General features: G+C 35.6%; 1 protein-coding gene across 3 annotated transcripts in view; it reads left to right on the top strand.

Annotated features, from left to right (window-relative positions):
• The first annotated feature begins 2,291 nt into the window (after positions 1-2,291).
• LOC114252646 (protein kinase C-binding protein NELL1) overlaps positions 2,292-24,500 on the top strand; it is a 58,668-nt gene continuing 36,459 nt past the window's right edge. For all 3 annotated transcript variants that reach the window (XM_028187215.2, XM_089732287.1, XM_028187214.2), the window contains exon 1: positions 2,292-2,451. In XM_028187215.2, coding sequence (XP_028043016.2) covers positions 2,388-2,451 — 64 coding nt within the window. In that variant the 5' untranslated portion in view covers positions 2,292-2,387. The remainder of the gene's footprint in view (positions 2,452-24,500) is intronic.

Raw genomic sequence — 24,500 nt, 5'->3', positions numbered from 1 at the left:
GAGGAATACTTTATTCCATGATAATTTTGTTTTTAGCATAATATTATAATAATTTATAATTTCAATAATGTTTTTGTGTTAACGAGTCTGGCGTTTTGGTGAAAACTGTAAGCCTGACTTTGTATTGAATTGAAATAAATAAATAAATAAGGGACCATGTGCAATATTTATCGTTGGGTATTTTTTATTATTATTGATGGTTTACTGGTGGCCCCTGGAGGCCTTTCCAGTTGGATAGATACAGATAAATTCGTTTCTGTAGTAAAGTAGTTCTTTTTTGTCAAATAAATAAGTTATATAGTTTCCAAATCCTATTTAAAAGTGAATCCATTAGCGCCAGTGACTAATTATAAGGTGTTCCATAGGCTCGTATGCCGATAATGAGGCTAAAAAAGCTAAACCCTTATATTATACCTTCTTGTACATACATAAAAGTAGTTAACCATAGTTTGTATAAACACAGTGGAGGCGTCTGAACGAAATGAATAATTTAACCAAGCTGGCCCAATTTAAACTCCGTTAACGACATGGCGTTGTCAATTTAAGTAAAATATCGCACAGAAAACCCATTTTGTAACTTAAATTGTGCAATACGAATGCAAACGAATTGGCGATCTGTAAAAGATGGTAAAAACCATTCAGAATTCAAAAGAATCGCATTTAGAATTGAAGTGGCTTAACTAAAAAATTTACGAAAATGAATGTTATATTTAGAACGACTTATAAACATATTGTATTCTATGAGTTAACAAAATTAAATTTATAAAATAAAAAATTTAATTTTAAAAAACCAATTACAATTTCCGTACTTTAAAATAAAGCGAATACTTTTCACTTTCAGGAAGCTATAAGGCTTAAAAATTTAAAATAGAAACTAAAAAAAGTACAGTTCTTCAATTACATTTTTAGCGTTTAGCAAAAAACAAGAATTATGTATTAAGCCACTTCAATTCTAAAGGTGCGATATTCTAATTTAGGTACACTGTTTAATTGACTAACGAATGTAATTGATTTTTCTTTTTTTCCTGAACAATTTATTGACTGACCCGGTGACGCTGTAGGAAGCATCACGAGGCAAGGCCGACGGCCGCGTTTTGAATTCCCGCTTCAGTGAAATATTCGTGTGATGAAAATTTTGTTTATTTCGTGTCTTGATATGTTTACTATGTTATATATTTAAATCATCAAAACTATGTATTTAAGTTTCTGGTTCGCATAGCACGGGCAATTATACCTTGAGACCAGAAGAGTTTGAACGATTAATCTTCAATTATATTTTTTTCATAGTCATTTTACTGTTGGCAGGACGCTAAAGGACCCGGTAATATAAACTAATAAAAAACATTACTTAAGAGATTTCATATTATTTTTTAAAGTTATTGTAAGGCTTCGACGGAATTAAGAATACTATTAGTACTATTAGTATTACACTTCTCAATAATTTGAAGGTAATTGGAAGACGAAGTTTTTAGATGCGAAACTTTCATTTTGGCAATTATTTATTTTTGTTAATTTAAGATTAAAAATAAACTATAGTATTGATAGTTAAATTTCGAATCTCAAATATTCGTAATTTTTTTTATCTTCGTAATGCATCGTCATTGCGCAAGACCCTAGAGTTTATAGTAGAGCATTGGCAGTTTAAGTCGTATTGTCAACGGAACGTAAGGTGGTGGCTGATAATATAGTATTATTATTAGTACAGTCGTGGAGTTTGGCGAAGTAGTCACTATCAAATAGTTATTGTTTGCCTCGTTGTGTCGACAATGTGGAAGATAGTACAGTATAGTAGAAATATATAGATAGCCCGGATCAATGATAGAATTTTCGGCGAAGCTAGAGTCTTCTCCGATGACAGAACGCAGAAACTGGTGGTAGGACCTATTATGAGTTTGCACGAGTATGTACCACTTCCCTGCCTATTTCTGCCGTGAAGCAGTAATGCGTTTCGGTTTGCAGGGTGGGGCAGCCGTTGTAACTATACTTGAGACCTTAAAACTTATATCTCAAGGTGGTTGGCGCATTTACGTCGTAGATGTCTATGGGCTCCAGTAACCACTTAACACCAGGTGGTCTGTGAGCTCATCCACCCCTTTAAGCAATAAAAAAAATAAAGACTGCAGCAGAATTGACCTAAAACGTGTTCGGCAAAAGAACGAGCCGAATCAATTAGGGTCGGCGGTCAGCGATCCGCCAGAAAAGAGGACAGCGCGCGCGCTTTCTGTGGAAAGTCGGAAAATGGTGGCGGTCGGTTTGGTCGGTCGGCGGGGCGGGGCGACTCGGAGGGTGCGTGGTGGAGAGGTGCGAGCGAGCATCGATCGCGCGGGGCGGCAGTCAGTCCGCCGGGGCGGCCGGCGTGAGCGCGCGTGTGATGCGCTGTCGCTGACATGGCCGGCGCTCGGGCGCTACTGGCCGCCTGCTACTGCTGGTGGTGGCTCGCCGCAGCGGCCGGTGAGTATACACATTCACATATCTAACTTGACGAAAGGATAACAAACGTGCGGCTGAACAGCTGATCGCACAAATACTATTACCACATGGCACGATTTGCCGTCGTAACTCTCCACGATCCGATGTTACGTTAGTTACGTGTTTTTCGGAGCATTTCCGATAATACGTGAAGGTACACCGTGTGTTCTTTATATTTGTTCACCCCTTTGATTCTAATGTGCGGCGTGATTAACCGGATTAGCGGTTCACTTGAAAGTTTCTTAAAAAAATATCACATTAAATTGATTTCCGATATAAAACAATGCATTTAACGACTTAACAAAAAATTGTTGAAGGGAACTTTAAGAGTATAGTAATTGTAGTTAAATCGTTGAGGGTTGCACTTTTTAGGAAACATCGCAAGGTTCTCGTCTCGGCTTAGTCAAACAACCGCTGGCATTACGTAATGCGACGTCAACCAAAGTGACACATCTGCGTAAATATTGATCATAATCACGCCACTGTGGCCAAGGAAGTAAGGATTATATTGGACGCAGCACGCGTGTATACATTTAAGACACCTGCTGTCTTTTCGCGGCCATCGCACACGACACGTGCACATTGTGCAATTAAAGTTTCATTTAATCCTTAAATGTTAAAATCACACCGATCTAAATTATTAGCTCATTTAATTAATCATACAGAAAAATCCTAAAATACAACTTAAATAATTAAAAATTGCCTGTTAATTACTATTAGACAATTATCGGTAAAGTTACAAGGATACAATTTTCTATGTAAAAAACTTATTACTCAGGAAACAGTTTTCACGTAGAGTCTCTCAGTATGTCACTTAATCGACTTTATATCAAGATAAGAAGATATGCATATAAAAGTTTATATCATAAAAGATTGAGGTTTTTAATTTATTACATAATATGTTTATTGTATGCTCTGTGACGCCTGTCCATCCCAACTCCAAAAAGATTTTGGTCGATTAGATTAGCTATATATGCACTGATTATTTTGTTCAACATAAATGAATCATAATTTCTTTACAAATATATGATCGTTTGAAACTTATTATTTTTGCGGCGTAAATAAGCTATTTATGTGGGGCTAAGCAGTTATTACATCCCATAAAAATCGGCGTATTCCGATGGATTGGAATAACGACCCGGATCAAAGCGGATGCGCACGGGTTTTTGTAAGAAATTACGAGATTTGGCATGATGTCTCAGTCCCAGTCGGTAGGCCGTAAAACCATTTTTAAACACGTTTTAAGTATTTAAAGTTTGCGGTAGGCAGCGGCTTGGCTCTGCCCCTGGCATTGCTGAAGTCCATGGGCGACGGTAACCACTCACCATCAGGTGGGCCGTATGCCCGTCTGCCTACAAAGGCAATAAAAAAAAAAAAAAGTATAATAGAACAAGGCTTAGTCGAGTTTGAAATTCTAAACGATACTAACTTCTTTACATTTTACGAGTCGCTTTTAAAATTACTTTTACGGTTTAGCATCCCTTGTATTATAAACCATAAAGAGTAAGTTTTATTTGAGAAGATGGTTAGCTCTTATCTAACTGATACGATCTTTTTGTGGTTAAGATGAAAACGCAAATCATATAAATTGCCAGACCTCAAAATACTACTAGTTCATAGCGTGCGCAAAGAAACATAAATATCAGTTATAATTTGTACAGAAAGTTAAACTGTAGTAAGTACAATTTTTTAAAGGCATACATAATCTGCAGACTATACGAAGCCCGGAAATAATAAGCACGCGAAATTAAACTTATTAATTACGTATTTACGTATTTTTGAATTGCGTTTGCGATAAGTTCAGGAATTAAAGTTAAATTCTGTCTTTGATCCCCAGATTTGTGTGTGCTGGTGGTGTATTGGGATTGCTAGAATTAGTACCACCAGACGAGTAATCAGCTCGTTTGCCTATCTAGCAGAAAGTATGGTATTAGGAAAGGCTCTACTTTTTTTTAATGTCGGACTAAAGTTTAGTCATCTATTTTAAGCAAGACCTCAATAAATTCAGCTTTTATTAATTTTACACACAATACTGATATTGATTTTGTTAATCGTTTTTTTCTTTCTTAAAATTGAAGATAACTTTATTATGATTCAAAATGCAATAAATCGATTTAGTAAATGTTTTTTATAAATTGTTTTTTACCAATCGATTTCTTAAATAATGCTGTTTTTATTTAAATACGTGAATAACAATTTTACAATGTATTTATATTGTACTTTCTAGCGATTGTTATTTCAATTAACAGAAACAATTAAGTTCAGTTTTGAAACAGAAGGTCTATTTAAATTTCATTTAAAAGACTTCAACGCGCACATTTATAAAGCTCTATTTAATCAAAATGATTTTAATAAGTATTGTAGTAATTATTACCGTTTAAAACGCCTACACTATTATTGAAAATGATTATCTCTTGTGAATTTTTACTTTTGAAGCTGTTCGCATAAGATGAGCTATTGATTATAATGGAAAGAGCCCGTGGACAGCTATCAACTTGGGATGTGACGTCTCAGTTATGTTGATATAGCGGTCAGTTTGTTCCAGATAAGTAATATACGAAAGTCTTGTTACAGAAATAAGCAGAACATTTCAACTCACCCTTGTGGGTGGGTAATTATCATATACATTGTCTATCTATGTATCTATCTATTGACTATTTATTGTTACTTACTCAATTAGTTTTGAAACGGTGCTTCTCCAGACCTAATAAGCTCTTCGAGACTCGAGAGTCTCAAGCGAATGTCTAATTTGACAACTACAGTTCACTCCATAAGTTTTATTTAAAAACTCTACCATAAAGTTTCACAAAACTTAAGTAGAGTTTTCACAGTCCCAGAATTTCTCGATATCAATTATAGAAAAACTGGTATGGGATTGCTTTATATTTTGAGTGTCAATACGACGACATGGTCCTCTCAGTTTTTATCCCGAAATTTGCTTGCATTACAGTGTGTTAAACGTGGTCATTTTCTAATTCAGTCGAGCATTCGACCTGATGTTTTGGACCAAGAGCTAAACGTTTAAGGATATGTTTGAATGAGTGGCTTTATCGCCTAAAAAGTTTTCAATTTATAAATTACGCTATTTATTGATAAAGCTACTATACATTTGTTTATTTTAACAAATTATTTATAAAATATTAATAATCTTGTATTTAAATGTGATCATCTTATTGTTCATTGTTAGATCGGAAGTTTCGTATATACCACAGAGGGTATCTTTAAAAAAATAATAATTCAATCGTTGTTTTCTACTGTACTGGAACGGATCCTCCCGATCCATTAACGGTGCTTTTAGGCACCACAAGCACCGGTCACCGTCCTCGTCGAACCCGTCGCTTGCGACGAAGGGCTCGACGAGCGAATTAACCCCTAGATACAGCCCACTGAGTTTCTCGCCGGATCTTCTCAGTGGGTCGCGTTTCCGATCCGGTGGTAGATTCTGCGAAGCACTGCTCTTGCTAGGGTCAGTGTTAGCAACTCTCCGGTTTGAGCCCCGTGAGCTCACCTACACACGTTAGGGTGAAGCTGAAATAGCCTCTCAAGGCTATCAGCATAGGTAGGAAAAAAAAAAAAAAGGCACTGTACTGGATAATAGACCACCCGAGGATGTTATGGGGTAGTTCCTAACGATGTTTTCTTTATTCGAAATCTTTTATAACAGATTCAGACTAAGAGATTCCAAATTTTTGATTTGAATTTTGAATTTGATATCCGTATTATAGAATACCTGATGACCTCTATTGTAATAAGGCCGTTCTTTTACAATGGATACAAATTTTAGTAACTGTTCCTTACAAGATTCTCCAAGTGATATCCAACCTACGATGGCTACATGTGGTGGTATAAATCTTCAACCAGACTTAGACTTCGATACTTTGACGCACCAACTTAATACTATAAAGTGTCAATAAATTATTTCTGACAGTTCAGCGATTACAGCCAAACATGGCGGCTTTTAACGTATCCGCTGTGAAACATTTCCAAATGCTATATTGGACTACAGGTCGTAGACGGTTGTACTATGCAATGACGCAGCACGTTTATCAAACTAGTACATCTACTCGGACCGGGCCACGTTGTCATTTCCTTTCCACATTTATCAAGGCACTACCTTACTGACCTCTCTGACTATAAATTGAACTTCCCCTGTCAATTTAGTTTCTTTGAAAAAAGTACATTATTTATTCAGACTCATATTTACTCATCTCTGTTTTTATTGTTTGAGTTGTTAAGCCGTTTTATGAATCATTTATCTGCATAGCAAATTAATTCGTATTAAAATTATAAAATTGTAAAATAAAAAATAAAAAATGTTATTTCATAAGGTCATATATCTTTTCGGTTTCGCTAGTCGTGAAATCAATTCAAATTACTTTTTCGGTTTAATCTCGTTTTTTTAACATCATTTCCGACCGTTTCAAATACTTGACAGTTGACATGGTCAGACGATCGAATTGACCGATTGACGTATATGTAATTTTGGACTTAACATAATGACAAAAACAACATCGCGATATTAAACCGTAAAAGTATTATAATATTTCATGGAGCTTGTTGAGAGCAAGCAAAACGTTATATTACGTGAACATTTAAAAGTGGTATAATCAGTATTCATTAAGTTGAATGTTCGCTTCGAATGGATTCATCATCATTATCCTGCCCTTCTCCCAGTTACCTGGGGTCGGCGCAACATGTTTTCTCCTTCCATACTCTTCTATCATATACCATTTCTTCGCTCATTCCCTTCTTACCCATATCGTATTTCACGCAATCCATCCATTTCTTCTTAGGTCTACCTCTTCCTCTATATCCTTCCAGATTCATAGTTAACATATAATATATTTTATATAGGTAATCGCTTCGAAGGGATTATCTATGTAAAATATATTAGGTTTTTTTAATCCGACATAATTATTATATAATTTCAATTTCTACGTTATGTCAATATAAGACATAAGAGACAAGATTCGTTGCACTGAAATTTATAATTTAAGAACTTGTCAGTAGCTTTCAGTATTGCCTGTAAGGGACCGGAGTAGGCCGCAAATCTTGGTGTGCGGCTTACTTTACTATGTAATTTTCTTGCAGACTATGTTGATTTATCTTACAAATAAACAAAAAATGCCTATATTTTAACCTTAAAGTAACGTTAGGCAATAAAAAAATTACAGTAAAAATAGAAGTAGTAGTAGGAAGTAAAAATACGGAATTGTGAATTTTCCATAAAACTCACTGAGAAACTTGTGAGATAACTGTCCGTCTACTCGGAAATATTATCGGGATATGAATAATATAATATGATTTATTTATGTTATAATACGTATATATTTTATGTAAAACATATCTACTTAAACATTATATACTTACTATGTAAAAGAATAACGCAATTTTCAAAAAAATAAATTTCATGCTAGACTATTTCAGGCTGAATAAAAGCAATAACAAAAAAATATAAAAAAAACTGTTCTTGTGAATCCCCATAAGATTGACATATTATATTTGAAGGAAAAGAAAATTTGAATATATGTATCTAAAGTCTTCCTCGAGAACGGTAACACTCTCGAAATTGTAGCTGCAGAGCCTATATTTTGTGCAGATTTGCTGAAAAAATTTCCTTAGATATGATCTCATTTTGGCTGGCGGTCTGAATTACGTAAGCTTGTTCAGCCTCATTGTAATTTCACCTACACAACAAATCTCGGAGTTTCATTTCTCTAATATTTCTCTTACTTTTATTAGTTTCAAAGATTTCACTTTATTTTTTACAGATTCTAGTTTAGATATTCGAAAATCCGATGTGAAAGTATGAAATCACTGTGTCACTACTAATTTAACATAGATCTTACAATTTAAACCAAGACTTTTATTTTTTTTGCTTAAATGGGTAGACGAGCTCACAGCCCATCTGATATTAAATGATTACAGGAGCCCATAGACATCTACAACGTAAATGCGCCATCCACCTTGAGATATAAGTTCTAAGGTCTCAGTATAGTTACAACGGCCGCCCCGCCCTTCAAACCGAAACGCATTTACTGCTTCACGACAGAAATAGGCAGGGTGGTGGTACCAGCCCGTGCGGACTCACAAGAGGTCCTACCACTAGTAACAGTGTTTTATTTCAATTCACCGTCGACGTTACGAATATAACGTAATAATTCACTGTAGTTATAATTACCGTGTGATACCTTATCCGTAACATTTTATCAGTTAAATCTGTTTGTTCAGAATAATCCGTTCGAAGATAGCAGCTGTTTCTCTTTACTCGTTGTAAACCAACAAATACCACAATTGACTCTTGTCATTGTAAACAATCATGTTGTTAGTAGTACCTGTGTAAGAGAACTCGTTCCAATATTTGATTTTCTTCTAGAATTCAAACGTTCAGAGAAATGCCGGCGAGATATTCAATGGATTAGGCTGTATGGGCTTAGATCCCCTTGCCTTTCCTAATAAGGAAAAATTGCACCAAAAAAAAAACTCAATGGATTTTACTAAACGTTATTTTGTATATTAACATAATGGTACGTTAAATAAATGACGCTTATTGAAAAAAATATCTACTTATATTCACGACTAACCAAGTATAAATCAAATCTACAAATTACATGAATTTCCAATAACATCTTTCCTAAAATAGATATTGTATCGTCTATTTTTTCCAGACAAACATTTTCCGTGCAAGCGAAACGTTGACCGTGGGAACTACCCGTCCATAGTTCGAAACTAAATAAATACAATACCTTCGTTGGGTCATCGATATTGACAGTACAGAACCTTTATTTCTCGGTAAATACATTCTCGGTAATGGCAACGTAACTAAATTACGTATTAAAATTAATAAATAAATTTTAATAGTGCAAAGATTTTGTTTTGAACCTTAAAATAAATATTATAACAATGTTATTATTATTTTTAGCGTTGTGTCAATAATTGTAAAATAAGTGCTCTATTATATACATATTCAGACATCTCACGTTCAAAGGAAAAGCTGAAAGAGATAATGATAATTTTTAAACAATCATGTAGATTTTTTTTTTTACGTATTAAATAAAACTAGAGGTCCCGCAGTAGTCGAAATTCGACTATAATTAATTGAAATTGTAAGTTTGTACACTATTATGATTGTATTTTCAAAGCCAAGACCACACTATAGAAAAATATTAATAAAGACAAACAATATTTAATCTATTCTCAATTTGACCACAGACGTCAAGAACAAAAGTTTGACAATAAATAAATAGTATGCATGCGTGTGTTCGTCAAATACATGGTAGTGTGTGTAATGTTTTTTTTATAGATTTAATGTATTTTTTAGGCATAATTTAAAAAAATATTAACTTTCTGCACTCCTTCTCTATATTCTCTATAAGTGTGGGAAATTTCATATTCCTCCGTCCGCGCAATTTTCGTAAAAAGGGATACAAAGTTTTTCCTTCACGTAAGGAATTTATATTAATTTAAACTAAAATATAAACATTTTTGCAATACTAATTTCAAAAGAATCCAAATCACAAGTTTATAAGCAGTTATTAAGAAAATACTCCATACAAATAATAATTCTTGCAAAAACATGTGGTAGTGTCCAATTGTTTTTTAGTTCAAAAATAAACCTATAAGCATTACCTTAACGACGTCGATAAAAACAGTTAAACAATCGTAACCTATCGGAAAGCATCGTTCGGTTGTAAATATAAAACATATTTTTACTGCCGCAATAAAAGATGCGTTATAATATTCTTTACTCCCGCGGATTATATCAATGTTTTTTCTACAATGTTTGATTTACAGTCCAAAACTGAGTTCCACGATATATTTAGATAACTCTCGAAGCCTTTCAGAAATTTATTTTGGCAGCAGAGTTGGCTGGAATTTTACTAGTTAATATTATATATACCTATAATGAGAAACAAGAATATTTAAAGATTACAGTTCATGACGATAGTTTTTGACTTTTAAATATTATTTATTATCGCATTACAGCAGTTGGCTTGTAAAAGTTTTCGTAATATGAAAAAAAGACTACCCTAGTCACGAAAGAGTTTGTTCGTCACGTGGCTGTCAGCATAAAACTCAATATATCATGGCGTGTAAAAGAAAATCTTGTGGGTTCATCGTTCGGCGTGACTAAAAGGAAAGGGAAGGATCGCGTGCCGCCCTCGACATCGGCGCGCCGTCTTGCAAACCTTACCAGGGGGATGATATTTCAAAGCATTTGAAATGAATTGATAGAGTTAGCGCATTGTGTGGGATATTACTTATTTATGAAGTCCATCCCCTTGTATCGCAAGACTAAGCCCCAATGCGCTTCCAACCCAATGCTTCCTATTCTCTTAAATAAAAAAAATAAAAAATTATACTCAACAATTTCGGATAAGCTTTGACTAAAAATTTTATAACGACTAAATACAATGTTACTATTATTCAAAAGTTGTAGAGCTCGGAAGAGCTTCGTACCGCAAGACTTCGACGGTAACGAGCGCATTCTCATAAAACTTTGTTTTCCTTTGATCCATAACTCCGGGATTCCGAAGTTGGTTTCATGGAATTCAACATCGGATTTGCTGCTGTTTGTTGTTATTCAAAATTAAAATGCTCTCGTTATCAGGAATTTTCATTATATTCATTATTTAAGAATGTTCGAAAAGTTTCGAGCTCTCGTTACATTCCTCTCAGTGGAAAGAAAATTCTCAAAGAAATTTCTTATACAATTCAAAGGTTACATTTAAAATTGACCAAGAATTTAATAATATATGACACGATCACGTGGTAACAAGAGCGATTCTTAGAATTCCTTTTCAAATTCAGCAAATACTGGATAATCAGTTTAAAACCTTGACAATGACATTGATCGGTGGTGTTTGGAATGGCTCATGTATAATACAGCCGGCGATTTCCGTCAAATTACCATGAAATATCGGGAAGAGATAACGATTGCCTTCGAGTTAAATATTTATTGTTTTGTTGACGTAATGGATTTATTTCTAGCGATGTACGCACAGGTGTCTGCGGGGGGCCTTGATAGGGGATTGTACTTGACAACCTGCGTTTAAGTTGTTGCCCACTGCATTACCTACATCGACGATAATCTGATTATTTGCATGAAGTCGTCGTGGCCTAAAGGATAAGACGTCCGGTGCATTCGTTGTTGCGATGACCGGTGTTCGAATCCCGCAGGTGGGTACAAATTTTTCGAATAAAATACGTACTTAATAAATGTTCACGATTGACTTCCACGGTGAAGGAATAACATCGTGTAATAAAAATCAAACTCGCAAAATTATAATTTGCGTAATCACTGGTGGTAGGACCTCTTGTGAGCCCGCACGGGTAGGTACCGCCGCCCTGCCTATTTCTGCCGTGAAGCAGTAATGCGTTTCGGTTTGAAGGGTGGGGTAGCCGTTGTATACTGAGACCTTAGAACTTATATCTCAAGGGGGGTGGCGCATTTACGTTGTAGATGTCTATGGGCTCCAGTAACCACTTAACACCAGGTAGGCTGTGAGCTCGTCCAACCATCCAAGCAATAAAAAAAAATTGCATTAAATCAATGTTACATGCCTTAAAATTCATTGATGTTGTTGAATAAGTCAATTGACTGCGATATCGGAAGTATCAACGTATGGAAATGTGTCCCTATCTCGTATTGATAAATAATAAACTAAGTATTTATTTAGCGTGTATACAATACTCAAAGTAATAGTTTTTCAGGGGTGACTTCTTCTTTGAAACACACAAAATAAAATTCAAACTATTTGTCCGTAATACATATAATTAGCGTATATTTCACTTTCATTATTGATAAGAACATCATTCTTAATTTCATAACGTTTTGATGCGATAAACATATGGAGTTATTATAGAACACGGACTTCTATTCTGTAGCGAGAGATTGCAGATGCCGCATTCAGCGCAATGCGGTACTTTGACCTCTAACGAAAGATTTGGTCCAAGCCGTATATTTTAGAAATCTCAGTTACTTCAGGAGGTCAATGTTGACGGCGATTTCATTGAAAAACAGAAACAGTATGAAAAATTGGTGGCGATTATTTAAAATTATTTACTCATGTATATTTAAAATCAAATTTGCCCACGTTTACATTGGATTGATATCACATCCATCAATTGTGAATTGTTTTTTTTAGTAAAAAGAAAACGAAACAGCGCGTTACCGAAGTCAACAAATTTCTTCGCGCAAAAAATAGTATGACTAGACTTTAATAAGTTAAATTATTTTACAATTTTTAATAAAACAAACATACCAATTATTAAATACAAAGTTTTCTTCTCTGTTAAAATTTGTTATGCTCGTTGTATTATTGTTGTAAATTAAATTTCTTATTGGATTTGATACTAACTATCAACAATGGAGACAAAAACTATTTGCTTAATGAAATAGCCGTTTGGTAATAATATTCCTTCGTCCTACACTGGAGCATGTGCGCCCTAAGGGTTGATGTTCGTTTGAATAATGTAAGCGTACATGCACATCAAATATGTATGTACGTGACTACAATTAGGTCTGCACTTGCCCGCTACTCTTGTTGACTATGTTAACAATACTATGTGGACACACCATGCGGGGAGAAATGTTTACATTAAAACATTTACTATGTCAATTCAGAAATGAATAATAATAACCTGGTAGGACCTCTTCTGAGTCCGCGCGAGTAGGTACCATCACCCTGCCTATTTCTGCCGTGAAGCAGTAATGCGTTTCGGTGTGAAGGGTGGGGCAGCCGTTGAATACTGAGACCTTAGAACTTATATCTCAAGGTGGGTGGCGCATTTTCGTTGTAGATGTCTATGGGCTCCAGTAACCACTTAACATCAGGTGGACTGTGAGCTCATCCACCCATCTAAGCAATAAAAAAACCTTGGAAAACAGTTTTAAAGTTTTATCTTTTGCTCATTGAAGGAAATATTTCGTTAAAATCGTGTGTTCTAAAACACTACGAAGCGGAGAGCAACAGTAAAAACAGATAAATGTGTATGTGACACTTAGCTATATCAACACATAAAGACATTGTTTAACCCATAGACACAGCACACTGAGTTTCTCGGCGGATCTTCTCAATGGGTCGCGATTCCGATCCGGTGGTAGATCCTGCGAAGCACTGCTCTTGCTAGAGCCAGTGTTAGCAACACCTCCGGTTTAAGTCTCGAGAGCTCACCCACACGCTAGGGTAACGCTGATATAGCCTCTCAAGGATCAGCATAGGAAGAAAAAAAATACATTTACTGGTGGGGCGTCATATGAGCCCGCCCGAGTAGGTATCACCACCCTGCCCATTTCTGCCGTGAAATAGTAATGCGTTTTGGTTTAAGGAGTAGTGCAGCCGTTAGGGGTATTTAGGACTTGACAATCTGAAAGGTGTTGGGAGCAGACTACGGGCCCAAGGAATTTTTGGGCCCACCCACTAAACGACTCCCCTGCACTCTTCGCCCAAGCGTTCGATCGCCTCCGAGGTCAGAACCCGGATGAGGTAGGGGTTTACCGCGATCAACACTGCAACCAGACAGCGCAGCTCACCCCAAGGACATCCAGCCGACGGAGTCTTCGAGGCGAATCAAAGGCTCTGAAATGACGAAAGACTCCATGAATAGCCCTTTTTTTCTTGCCCTTGTAAGCAGACGAGCACACGAACCACCTGAGTGGTTACCGTCGCCCATGGACTTCAGCAATCCAGGGGCAGAGCCAAGCCACTGCCTACCGCTTAATATTCTCCACAAGCTCCGTTTGAAGAAGGACATGTCATAACGCTCGGGAGACACCGTGGAGGGGATCATTCCATAGCCTCTGACTGATGATGGACTTTGATCTTTTTGACCAGTAAAAAAGATATTTTTTCTCCTACCTACGCCGAAAGTTCGGTTTTCCTCCCGCTGTACAGGGAGAAAGTCTAACTTTTCCTGCCGCTGTACAGGGAGAAAGTCTAACTTTTCCTGCCGCTGTACAGGGAAGAAAGTCTAACATTTCCTCCCTGGGTACTGACAAGTGCGCATGCGCGTTAGTCTCTACGTCTGCTCTCACGCACCTAAAATTCTCCGCCATTGTTGTGCTCGGGTAATTTGCAATATTGTGTTTAGTGTAAAAGTAAAATTAACAAAAGGCAATAAAATTTAATAGTGAAGTATTAAACAAAGATGAGCTCATCAGATAGTTCTTATTCAATTAGTAGTAATTTATTTAAAAAATAGTATGTGCACCGCGGGAAAAAAGTAGGACATCTCATGGCAATTTTATACGCGGGAGGAAATGTCCAACTTTTCTCCCTTGGTGCACAATGTAATATTGTTTTGTTAAACCACTTTCTTTTATTACTCTAGATGATTTTAGCGGTAGGCAGCGGCTTGGCTCTGCCCTTGGCATTTCTGAAGTCCATGGGCGACGGTAACCACTCACCATCAGGTGGGCCGTATGCTCGTCTGCCTACAAAGGCAATAAAAAAAAAATGAGCAGGCAAACTCAACGGTCCGTGCGGTGATAAGTGGTTATCGTAGCAAGCTCGCTTATGGTCGTTCAAATCGGAATTCAGGACTGCTTCGCGGTACAAATAAAATTAACCCGTGCGGGCTCCCAACATACTTTACTGCTAATAACTTACCAATCTTGCTTGGTTATAAAATTGGGCGCCCTTAATTTTGACTTAAGTCACGCTTGTTATGTAACATGTAGCGTGAAGTTTTTCTGTTCGTTTTTACCTTGCTGTGTGAAATGAGCGCTGTAAATGTTAGTATTTTATTTTCGGTACAATCCCGTGACAAGTTCTGATAAGCTGTTTAGTTTTTTTTTTTTATTGCGATCTAGAACCTTCCGGCCTAATTAGTTAAATGGTCAACGTTTCTCATGGATTTTGGCTGTACCAGGCAATGGTTAAGGTCCAATTTAGGTGGTGTGTACCATTATAATGAAAGCTCCCGAATACGGTGGTTTTATGTAACGGGCTTTATTACCGGGCCGGTTCATAATAAAATAGTTAATGCAAAGTAAAGAACAGAGTTTCAAACTTCGACTTTAAATTTAATATTGGGCGTCATTGCTCAATCTGTAATGTTTGCGGAATCATCAACACGTCACAAAATCATTCAATAATATCACGCAAATTACTAATTCCCAGACAATTGAGACATAAACCTCAAGGCTCCAGCCAGGTGGCGGTATTCATAATTTCCGGTAACCACTTAACAACAGGTAGCCAGTGAGCTCGTTCATCGCTCTAAAAAATAAAAAGAGGTCTTCACCTAGCAATTAATTTCAAACACTAAATATGATCTGTTGATTTAAAACTCAAATAAAATCTAAATTGCATGTTTAGCGAAATCGAATGGGACATGAAAGGGGTAGCTTAACAGAAACGATTTGTTCTCTGAGGGTTCCAAGGTCAGACACGGACCCCCGGTGAGGCGATAACTAATAAACGGAATTTTTTTTTATTGCTTGGATGGGTGGACGAGCTCACGTCCCACCTAATCTTAAGTGGTTACTGGAGCAATTAGACATTTTAACAGTACAACGGCTGCCCCACCCTTCAAACCGAAACGCATTATTGCTTCACGGCAGAAATAAGCAGGTTGGTGGTACTTACCCGTGCGGATTCACAAGACGATCTACCACCAGTAATTACGCAAATTATAATTTTGCGGCTTTGATTTTTATTATGTTATTCCTTCGCCGTGAAAGCCAACGGTGAAAATTTGTTAAGTACGTATTTCATTAGAAAAATTGGTATCTGCCAGTGGGATTCGAACACCGATGCATCGCTACATATGAACCAGACGTCTTATCCTTTAGACCACGACGATTTCATTTTATGAAAGTTCCATCAAATATTATATATATTAGACGTGCACCCTTAAAGTTTGGCGTGATTAAATTATCCAAATATCCACACGTCATTTATAAGAAAAACATGACCAACAACACAGATTTCTGATCTCTAAGCTCAAGCACAGATCTGAGCTCTAAGCAAGCTTAATACCGTCAATTCAACTTTACCGTCAACAGTTCAGACATACAGATACTTGCTTTAGTTTTGTTAAGAGCTATTTTTAATTCTTGATGATTTCATTACAAAAATCACTGTGCTCGGATGACGTCACAATCCGGAGTGGATACTATGATTACGATTCTTGATCCCGTAAAGCGTTGGCCAGTAAAAATAAATCTGTTAAAATATTTTAGGAAGAAGAACATCTCCAATATTACAAGGCCCAACGCATTTGTATAAAATTTACTAAGGAATTTCGGAGCACAAAATATCTCTGATGAAATACTATTTCATATATTGTTTTTATTATATTACAAGTCACTTGGTGATGTGTGTAATGGTAGGGGCGAGGCTAATATCACGCTCGTGCTCGTATTGAACAATGGCGTTCAAGATATAGACGGAATTGGGTTAAAACAACACAAGGCCTGTTAGTAGCGCGGATAACATGAGGCTCCTTATATTTCTTGAAGCGAAATTAAGATGGAGAGGAATGGACTGGCATAAACTTAATATTTATACAAGTTGAAGGCGTTTTCGTATTACTAAAACAGATATCTCAGTTCTCTATGTTTAATATTACTACTAATAGTATTAACTAATTTTAGATATTAGACTAATAGTATACTAGGTATGAGCGTTAGGGTATTTAATAAACTACCAAAGAAATTAAGAGACCTAGGCGATTTTAATTTCAAGAAAATACTAAAGGATAATCTTATTAGTGAAAATTATTATCACATAAATGATTTTCTTAGGAACGACATTGAAAATATATATTTAATTATTAGTTGAATTGTGGATGAATGAATGGTAAATTATATAAGTATAATCTCATAATATCTTGCACTGCACTAAAATTCTCATATCAAATAATGACAAAGCATACACGCTGCCTTTAACTTATGTAATAACTCATTTTCACTATGCTTCGCGAATAAATGATTTCTTTCTTTCTGTCTTTCTTTCAATAAATGAAAATTTTATTTTAAGCTAAGCAGTCATATTACACAGGCAGCGTGCTTATAATTCGATTCCAAAATAAAAGATGATGTTATCGATAACAATGTAAGACAATATAAGTTGATGACTAATTCCCATAACGTAATTGAAATTTCACGAATGAAATAACTGGTCCGCTTAATTAGCGAGGGTTGTGATTAGTACGGGTTTCACACACACATCACGGGGGTAGTGCTTAGGGTCGCGGGTCTGCGACAGGTTGCTACCCAACAACTGTCTGCAATAAACCACGCATTCGCTGTATTTGTTCGATACGCAATATTGTTTGTAGCATAATAAATCGTCCTAGTATAATGGCCACTGGTGATTAAGTAATGTAGGGTCAGATTTAAATGTTATTAAAGCAAGTCTACACGTGGCTTATTAGAAATTACAATTTGTTGGATTACATTAATATTAAAGCTAGTTTATATGTGGCCAGTGGGAAGAACCTGGAGGTCTTTCCACCCGAATTCAGTCAGAAATGATCTACCCAATGCTGCAACCATTGATGCACTCATACTCCTTCCCAACGGAATCACTGAGATGACTGACTCGTTCTACTGATCTATGAATGAATTCTAATATCGCGCAATTTATCTCATTTCATAATTACATGAACATCATACATTTCTCTAAGCTACTCGCGGCTCGCCTGTCGTAAATTGATTGTATTTTAATAAAATCTATATGCTATTTTGACGTAAGCCATTTATTGTATTATAAAGTTTCATCAAAATCCATCCAATAGCTTTTGTTCGAAAGAGTAACAAAAATCAATCCATCCTCACAAACTTTCCCATTTGTAATATTAGTTGGATGTTACGATTAATAAATACTGTGTTTTGTTAAACTGTTTGTAATAGAAATACTTTTTGTTGTTCGGCTGAGTGTCTTTCATGTAGAGGTAAAATGAGAATTCGTCAATTGAAAAGAGTTTTGTTCTTTTTTCTACTGAAGTCACATAAGAAATTTTATATCATTTAAAAAAATGTCATTCAAATTCAAATTATAATTTGCGTAACTACTGGTGGTAGGACATCTTGTGCCTCCGCACGGCTAGGTACTGCCACTTTGCTTTCTGCCGTGAAGCAGCAACGCGTTTGGGTTTGAAGGGTGAGGCAGCCGTTGTACTGTTTAAACTGAGATCTTAGAACTCCTGTCTCAAGGTGGGTGGCGACATTTACGTTGTAGATGTGTAAGGGCTCCGGTAACCGCTTAACACCAGGTAGGCTGTGAGCTCATCCATCCATCCGAGCAATAAAAAATTCCAAATTAAAGTAACAAATAAACGCCATTCACAAAACGATTAAAACATTTTTAACGGACCCGCTTCGTGTACAAAAAGGCATGTTATATTTTTAAAGAATGTTCATAATGTACAATGACCGAACTGTGTATTCGAATTAGGAAGCATATTTTACAATCGTACTCACACAATAGTGCGAAGACGCGTGGTCTGATACCGGCCTTATCTCTCGTGCTGTTTGAGTAGGATTACAACGTTGCCTGCCAGCCCCATTGTCAAGTTCAAAAAGTCAAAGACACTTCCAGCCGCGCCCGCGAAGGTTAGCATGATAATAAAAATTCAGTCAGTTATATTATGTAAAATTAAATTAATAGATGCCAATCACGCGGTGAATATGCACAGTGTCTCACTGTGTTCCAATTCGTTTATTATATTACTATGCCATGCTATAATATTTGGAGAAAAATATATGATTCCAAGGTCATTTAGATGTATTATTAAAGTGTTTTGTAAAGCTCCAACGATACATTAATTAACTCGTTTTCGTTTAATCTACCGATAGAACGTCGTGGTTTATTATTTAACGAACTAACAACCCAGCTTGAAGTTCATGGATTATACATGATTAGGTAAATAATAAATCACCGGATGTTCGCGAGCGGCTGTTTAGAGCCGCGGCGTGTGTGTTCTGCAAAGGGTAAACGAAGGACAAATGTTATCAAATTCAATGATGACTGATAAACGTACTTTGCATTAGGAAATTGTAAGTTTCATATTGATAATATGTAGATTTTTGAAGCACACACTTTCATTTTCACTAAGCGACTTCGGAACGATTCAGTCCACAGATAAAAGATTTACAACAACAAGGAACATTTTATTGAAACAACCAGATTTGTTACTGTTGTAATCTTGTAATTTATAGCACGAATGAGTTTGGGTTCATAATTCAAGTTTTCATCTTTTATAAATCTATCTTCAAGGAGACAGTACTAATTTTGATCCACAAATTAATTTTTTTGTATTTCAAGTGAGACAATCAAGAATTGCCCTTTTGTCAAACTTGAAGTCCGCGCAAGATGGAGCAATGAAATTGCTTAATTTGCTTTCATCTATTTTAGCCTTGGCAACACTGTCTTCCTTCTGTACTGGTGAAATATTATTTGACTGGATGTTCTGTGGCGTGAACAACTGTTTTTACCGGCCTTCTTTTCCTTCCTTGCACTATTATTGCCATTAGCACCATTCAAGGAAAGGTAAGTTTTAGGAATTTTACGAATAATATTAGTACAGATGATAAAGAGACATCAGTAGAGCACGCGACGGGGGCCGCGGGCAACGACGCGTGACCGCCACCTGTCAGGACACCGGTTCGGTTCCCGACCACCCCTCCCACTGCTGCCTTATTAACTCACCACATATTCCAAATCCCGCTTAAATTATTCACAAAATTACCCTAAAACATTCTCCGAGTTTCTTATATCAAATTTAAATAATATGATTCAATTTGCATTTTGTTTTTACTTCGCCTCGTGTTCTTAAATGTTTATTTTATGTGAATATTTTCATAATGGAAGCATTCTGAAAATGTAGTATCTGTATTATCGAATATTATACATCTTTGAGACAGATATGTATAAGTAGAGCCAATTTTATGTCCTCTAGTGTATAAATCTGGGTTGACAATGTTTGAAATAAATGAACAAAATAAACTTTTTATGTTCAGCAAGTCTCGCATTTTGTAGGAATGTTTAGTTAAATTATTATTGGTAATGTGTCAAATTCCGCAACGGTAAATATTGACAAATATTTAGATAGTGACTCATTTATCGATCACACCATATCGTACGATATTCATCGGCGTAACGTAAAAAAGTACTGTGGACTCATATTTTTCTTTTGATTTATGTCTTTTTTCTTATAACTCTACTTTTTATTAACGCTGCGCAAATTATATCATACTCGATCTTGTGTTAAATAGCTACCGAAAGAGAATATTGCAACTTTCATTTCATTACACTATGTTATATCTTTTCTTACTACAAATACATACATATTTTGAAAACCAGACGATAGATCCGGACTGACGAGTCAGTTAAATCACGAATGATTAAATTGATAAAACATTTTGAATTTATTTTAAGCTACACAATCCAATAATTAGACGTCCAGTAGTTAATTGCTTATTCATTGCATTAAATACTTTTTGTTATTGATTTTTTAACCCGCTTAATATAGCTTGACCTTGACTTAATTTACAGTAGCTTCAAGAAATCCCATTAACTTGAAAATTTGAAAATGTATCAAGGACCGATAACAACATAATAGCAATATCACTTTGACTCGATATGTAAAATAGAATCAGCACATCTACATTATGATTTTTAGTGAAAGATATATATTTCTTTAGTTTTAAATACTTCTTCTATACTTATTTATCTTTCTTCTTATACTTCTTTAGTTTTCTTTAGTTTAAGTTTTTAATTTTTGACAGTTACTAGTGACAAGCAAGTAAGTGCCGTAATCCTCATAAAAAGTGCCTTTCTTTTCTGCCGTCTTGAATTCTTCTTCTCTGTCGTATCACTCTCGGGAGAGTGGTCGTTATCATAATGTCGTATTAGAGGGGCGAGGCATTTGATGCCTCGTGCGACGTCCCAGCATCTCTCCATTTAATGAAGCCGATGGGCAGATTTAGTGACTTAGTGTTAAATGATCATCGGTATCGGTAAACAACATAACGTCAATAAGGCTTAATATCGAAGCAATCGCATTGAAATTACGACTTTATACCTTCGTACTAGAAAGCTCAAAATTCAATTCGAAATATGCGACTGTTACCGGCTTATGCGAGCTCATTCCTTCTCGATTACCGACATTCGTCGCTAATAGATCGCGTGATTAATAATAAACAAACTACATAATGTGAGTGACTTGTAAAAAAAACTGAAAATGTTTTATTTGCCTAGCCTTTTAGAAATTTTGTTGACGAAAAACTACGTACTTATATTTCAAACTCGGAATGACAATTTTGTCTGCCTGTCTGCATTAATAATGTTATTTGAGTCCTAAGCTGTACTGAACACGTAAGGGTAAGGTTATATCAAAGTCAGAGCCACTGTGGTTGCATGATTCTTGGCTGTATTCAAAATTGGCATCATATATCCGTTATAAAATCATGGTGTACTTCAATATTTTGTCTGAATTAATAACTATAAATCATATTTTAAAGATGTATTTGTGGCGAAGATTCTAGACCGAATTTCAATATAAGCAATGTAAGCCAGCGAGCGATTTTTCAATATAAGTTTACTGGTAGTAGGACATTTTATGAGTCCGCACGGGTAGGTACCACCACCCCGCCTATTTCTGCCGTGAAGCAGTAATGCGTTCCGGTTTGAAGGGTGGGGTAGCCGATGTAACTATACTGAGATCTTAGAATTTATATCTCAAGGTGGGTGGCGCATTTACGTTGTAGATGTCTACGGGCTCCAGTAGCCACTTAACACCAGGTGGGCTGTGAGCTCGTCCACACATCTAAGCAATATCATATTTTCTTAGTAGCGTTTTGGCCTCTATGAAGATCCTTGATGGGCGCAATTTCGAGTGTAGTTTTAGCGTACGCAATACCTACATAAGAGAAAATTAGCACGAATAAAAAAAATATGTATGTCGTGATTTTTGACCAATAGTTTTTTTTCGGGCCAGTGGCCGAATCCCATACCTAATTTCCACGTCTAAGGGGGCTCGCGAGATACGTACTCTGTTCCTGAAGACGGTAAAATGAATTGGTCTATCTAATATATAGTTACTACCGAAGCCCTTGTAGATACACACATACATACACAACGTGTATGCCATCACCTTGAGACATGAGGTCAAAGTCTCAATTGTTTGTATATCGGCTGTCTCACCCTACAAACAAAAAACGTATTGTAATTTTTCACAGAAATAGGCAGGGCAGTGGTACTTACTCATGCGGACTTATAAAATGCATAGCACCAAAATAAAAAAATCTTAATAAACTTGAATTAAAAATAGTGTAAGAAAAAATGATTTTATTGAAAAAAAAGCGTGGGGTGCATGGTATCAGTTGTTATAAATATTTTATGAACAAATATGAGTAGAAGGGTTATTTTGATAATATGTATCCTGAAAAGCACCCCACGCTTTTTTTTACAATAAAATCATTTTTTCTTGCACTATTTTTAATTCAAATTTATTAAGGTTTATTTTCTATTTTTAGTGGGATTTTCTATAAAAGCGTATTATTTAGTTTTTTTAAACTATGTTTTTTTTTAGTTAAATTTCAATTTTTCTTTTTTTTTTTAAACAATTCATTCATTCTCGTCCACTCGACTCATTTAAAAACAACACCATTATTATTATATTTAAACTACTTTTTAAAATATGCCATCACTACTCTAACACATTAATCGGTCTTATTATTTAATATTTGCTTCTTTATATAAATTATATCCATATTATTTTTTGTGTAATCTCTATGCACCATTGTAGAGCGGTTTATAGAATATATTATAGTATACTATAATAACACCAGTTGCAAGTTAAATAGCTGTGATATACAGACAGATGGATGTCGCAAAATCAAAAAGTTCCATTTGAGTTACGGATACTCGTACTGCCAAAGATACAATGGCATTTTCGAAAAGCAATTTTGTAATTCCACCTATAAGCTTCCAAGTACCGGCTTCTCTTTACTTAAAGAAATATTTGGAATCGTCACGGATTATAGACATACGCGTAGCATATGTTACGAAGTACACCCTTCTGATTACCCTCCTTTAGGCTCATCACTTCACTATTCAAAGCTTTACAACGGTTGCTATACAATTGTATTTCGATTTTTGCGACACTAATCGTCACACACATCTCACATACTGTTAAAATATGAAAATGGTTTTTTTGTTACCACTGATAATTCCTTGTAGCTAATCCGACAATTTGGGATCGTCAAATACTTAGTCCGTAAATTCAAATAACTGGGGTCTTGATTTTCTAGACTAACATATTTAAATTAGTGATTGAATTAAATCTTATTCTGAAAATGATTTTGTTATAACATGAAACAACTTTAATATAAAAAGATTGAATTATGGATCTACCTCATTATACCGCTGATCTGAAGATGTATGATTCACATTACAAATATGTAACAGTTGTTTTAACTCTCGCCAATGAATCGTCCATATCTAGATTTCAAACTCATGTCTGAGGCGTAGTTGCCTTCATATTTCTAAACAACATATCTATACTAATATATAGATCTGCAGAGGTTTTTACGGATATTTCGTTATAACTACTGAACCATGCATCCGATTGACTTGAAACTTAGTATCCATGTAGAAAATACATGTACTTAATGGATAGGCTAATATGAGTGTTGGTCTCCCTAATAATAATGACAATAAATAATAATTTTAATTTTAAATGACCAGCGAAGCAGGCGAGTACGGCTAATTTATTAATAAATTAATTTTATGAAATTAATTATGAATTGTATAAAATTAAAACTTAAAAAATAAATAATCAGAATATAAGCAGTCGATAGCTATAATCAAATAGTTTTTTTTTACATATTACGTATTCGTTGGTGCTATTTATCCTTTTGTTACGAATCCCAACAGAACTAAACAGTGAGTACGGCTATTTTTTTTTCTTTATTGCCCTTGTAGGCAGACGAGCATACGGCCCACCTGATGGTGAGTGGTTACCGTCGCCCATGGACTTCAGCAATGCCAGGGTCAGAGCCAAGCCGCTGCCTACCG

Source organism: Bombyx mandarina, chromosome 13 (assembly GCF_030267445.1).
Source record: "Bombyx mandarina strain Sakado chromosome 13, ASM3026744v2".
Lineage (NCBI taxonomy): Eukaryota > Metazoa > Arthropoda > Insecta > Lepidoptera > Bombycidae > Bombyx > Bombyx mandarina.
This window is presented reverse-complemented; position numbering and strand designations above follow the sequence as displayed.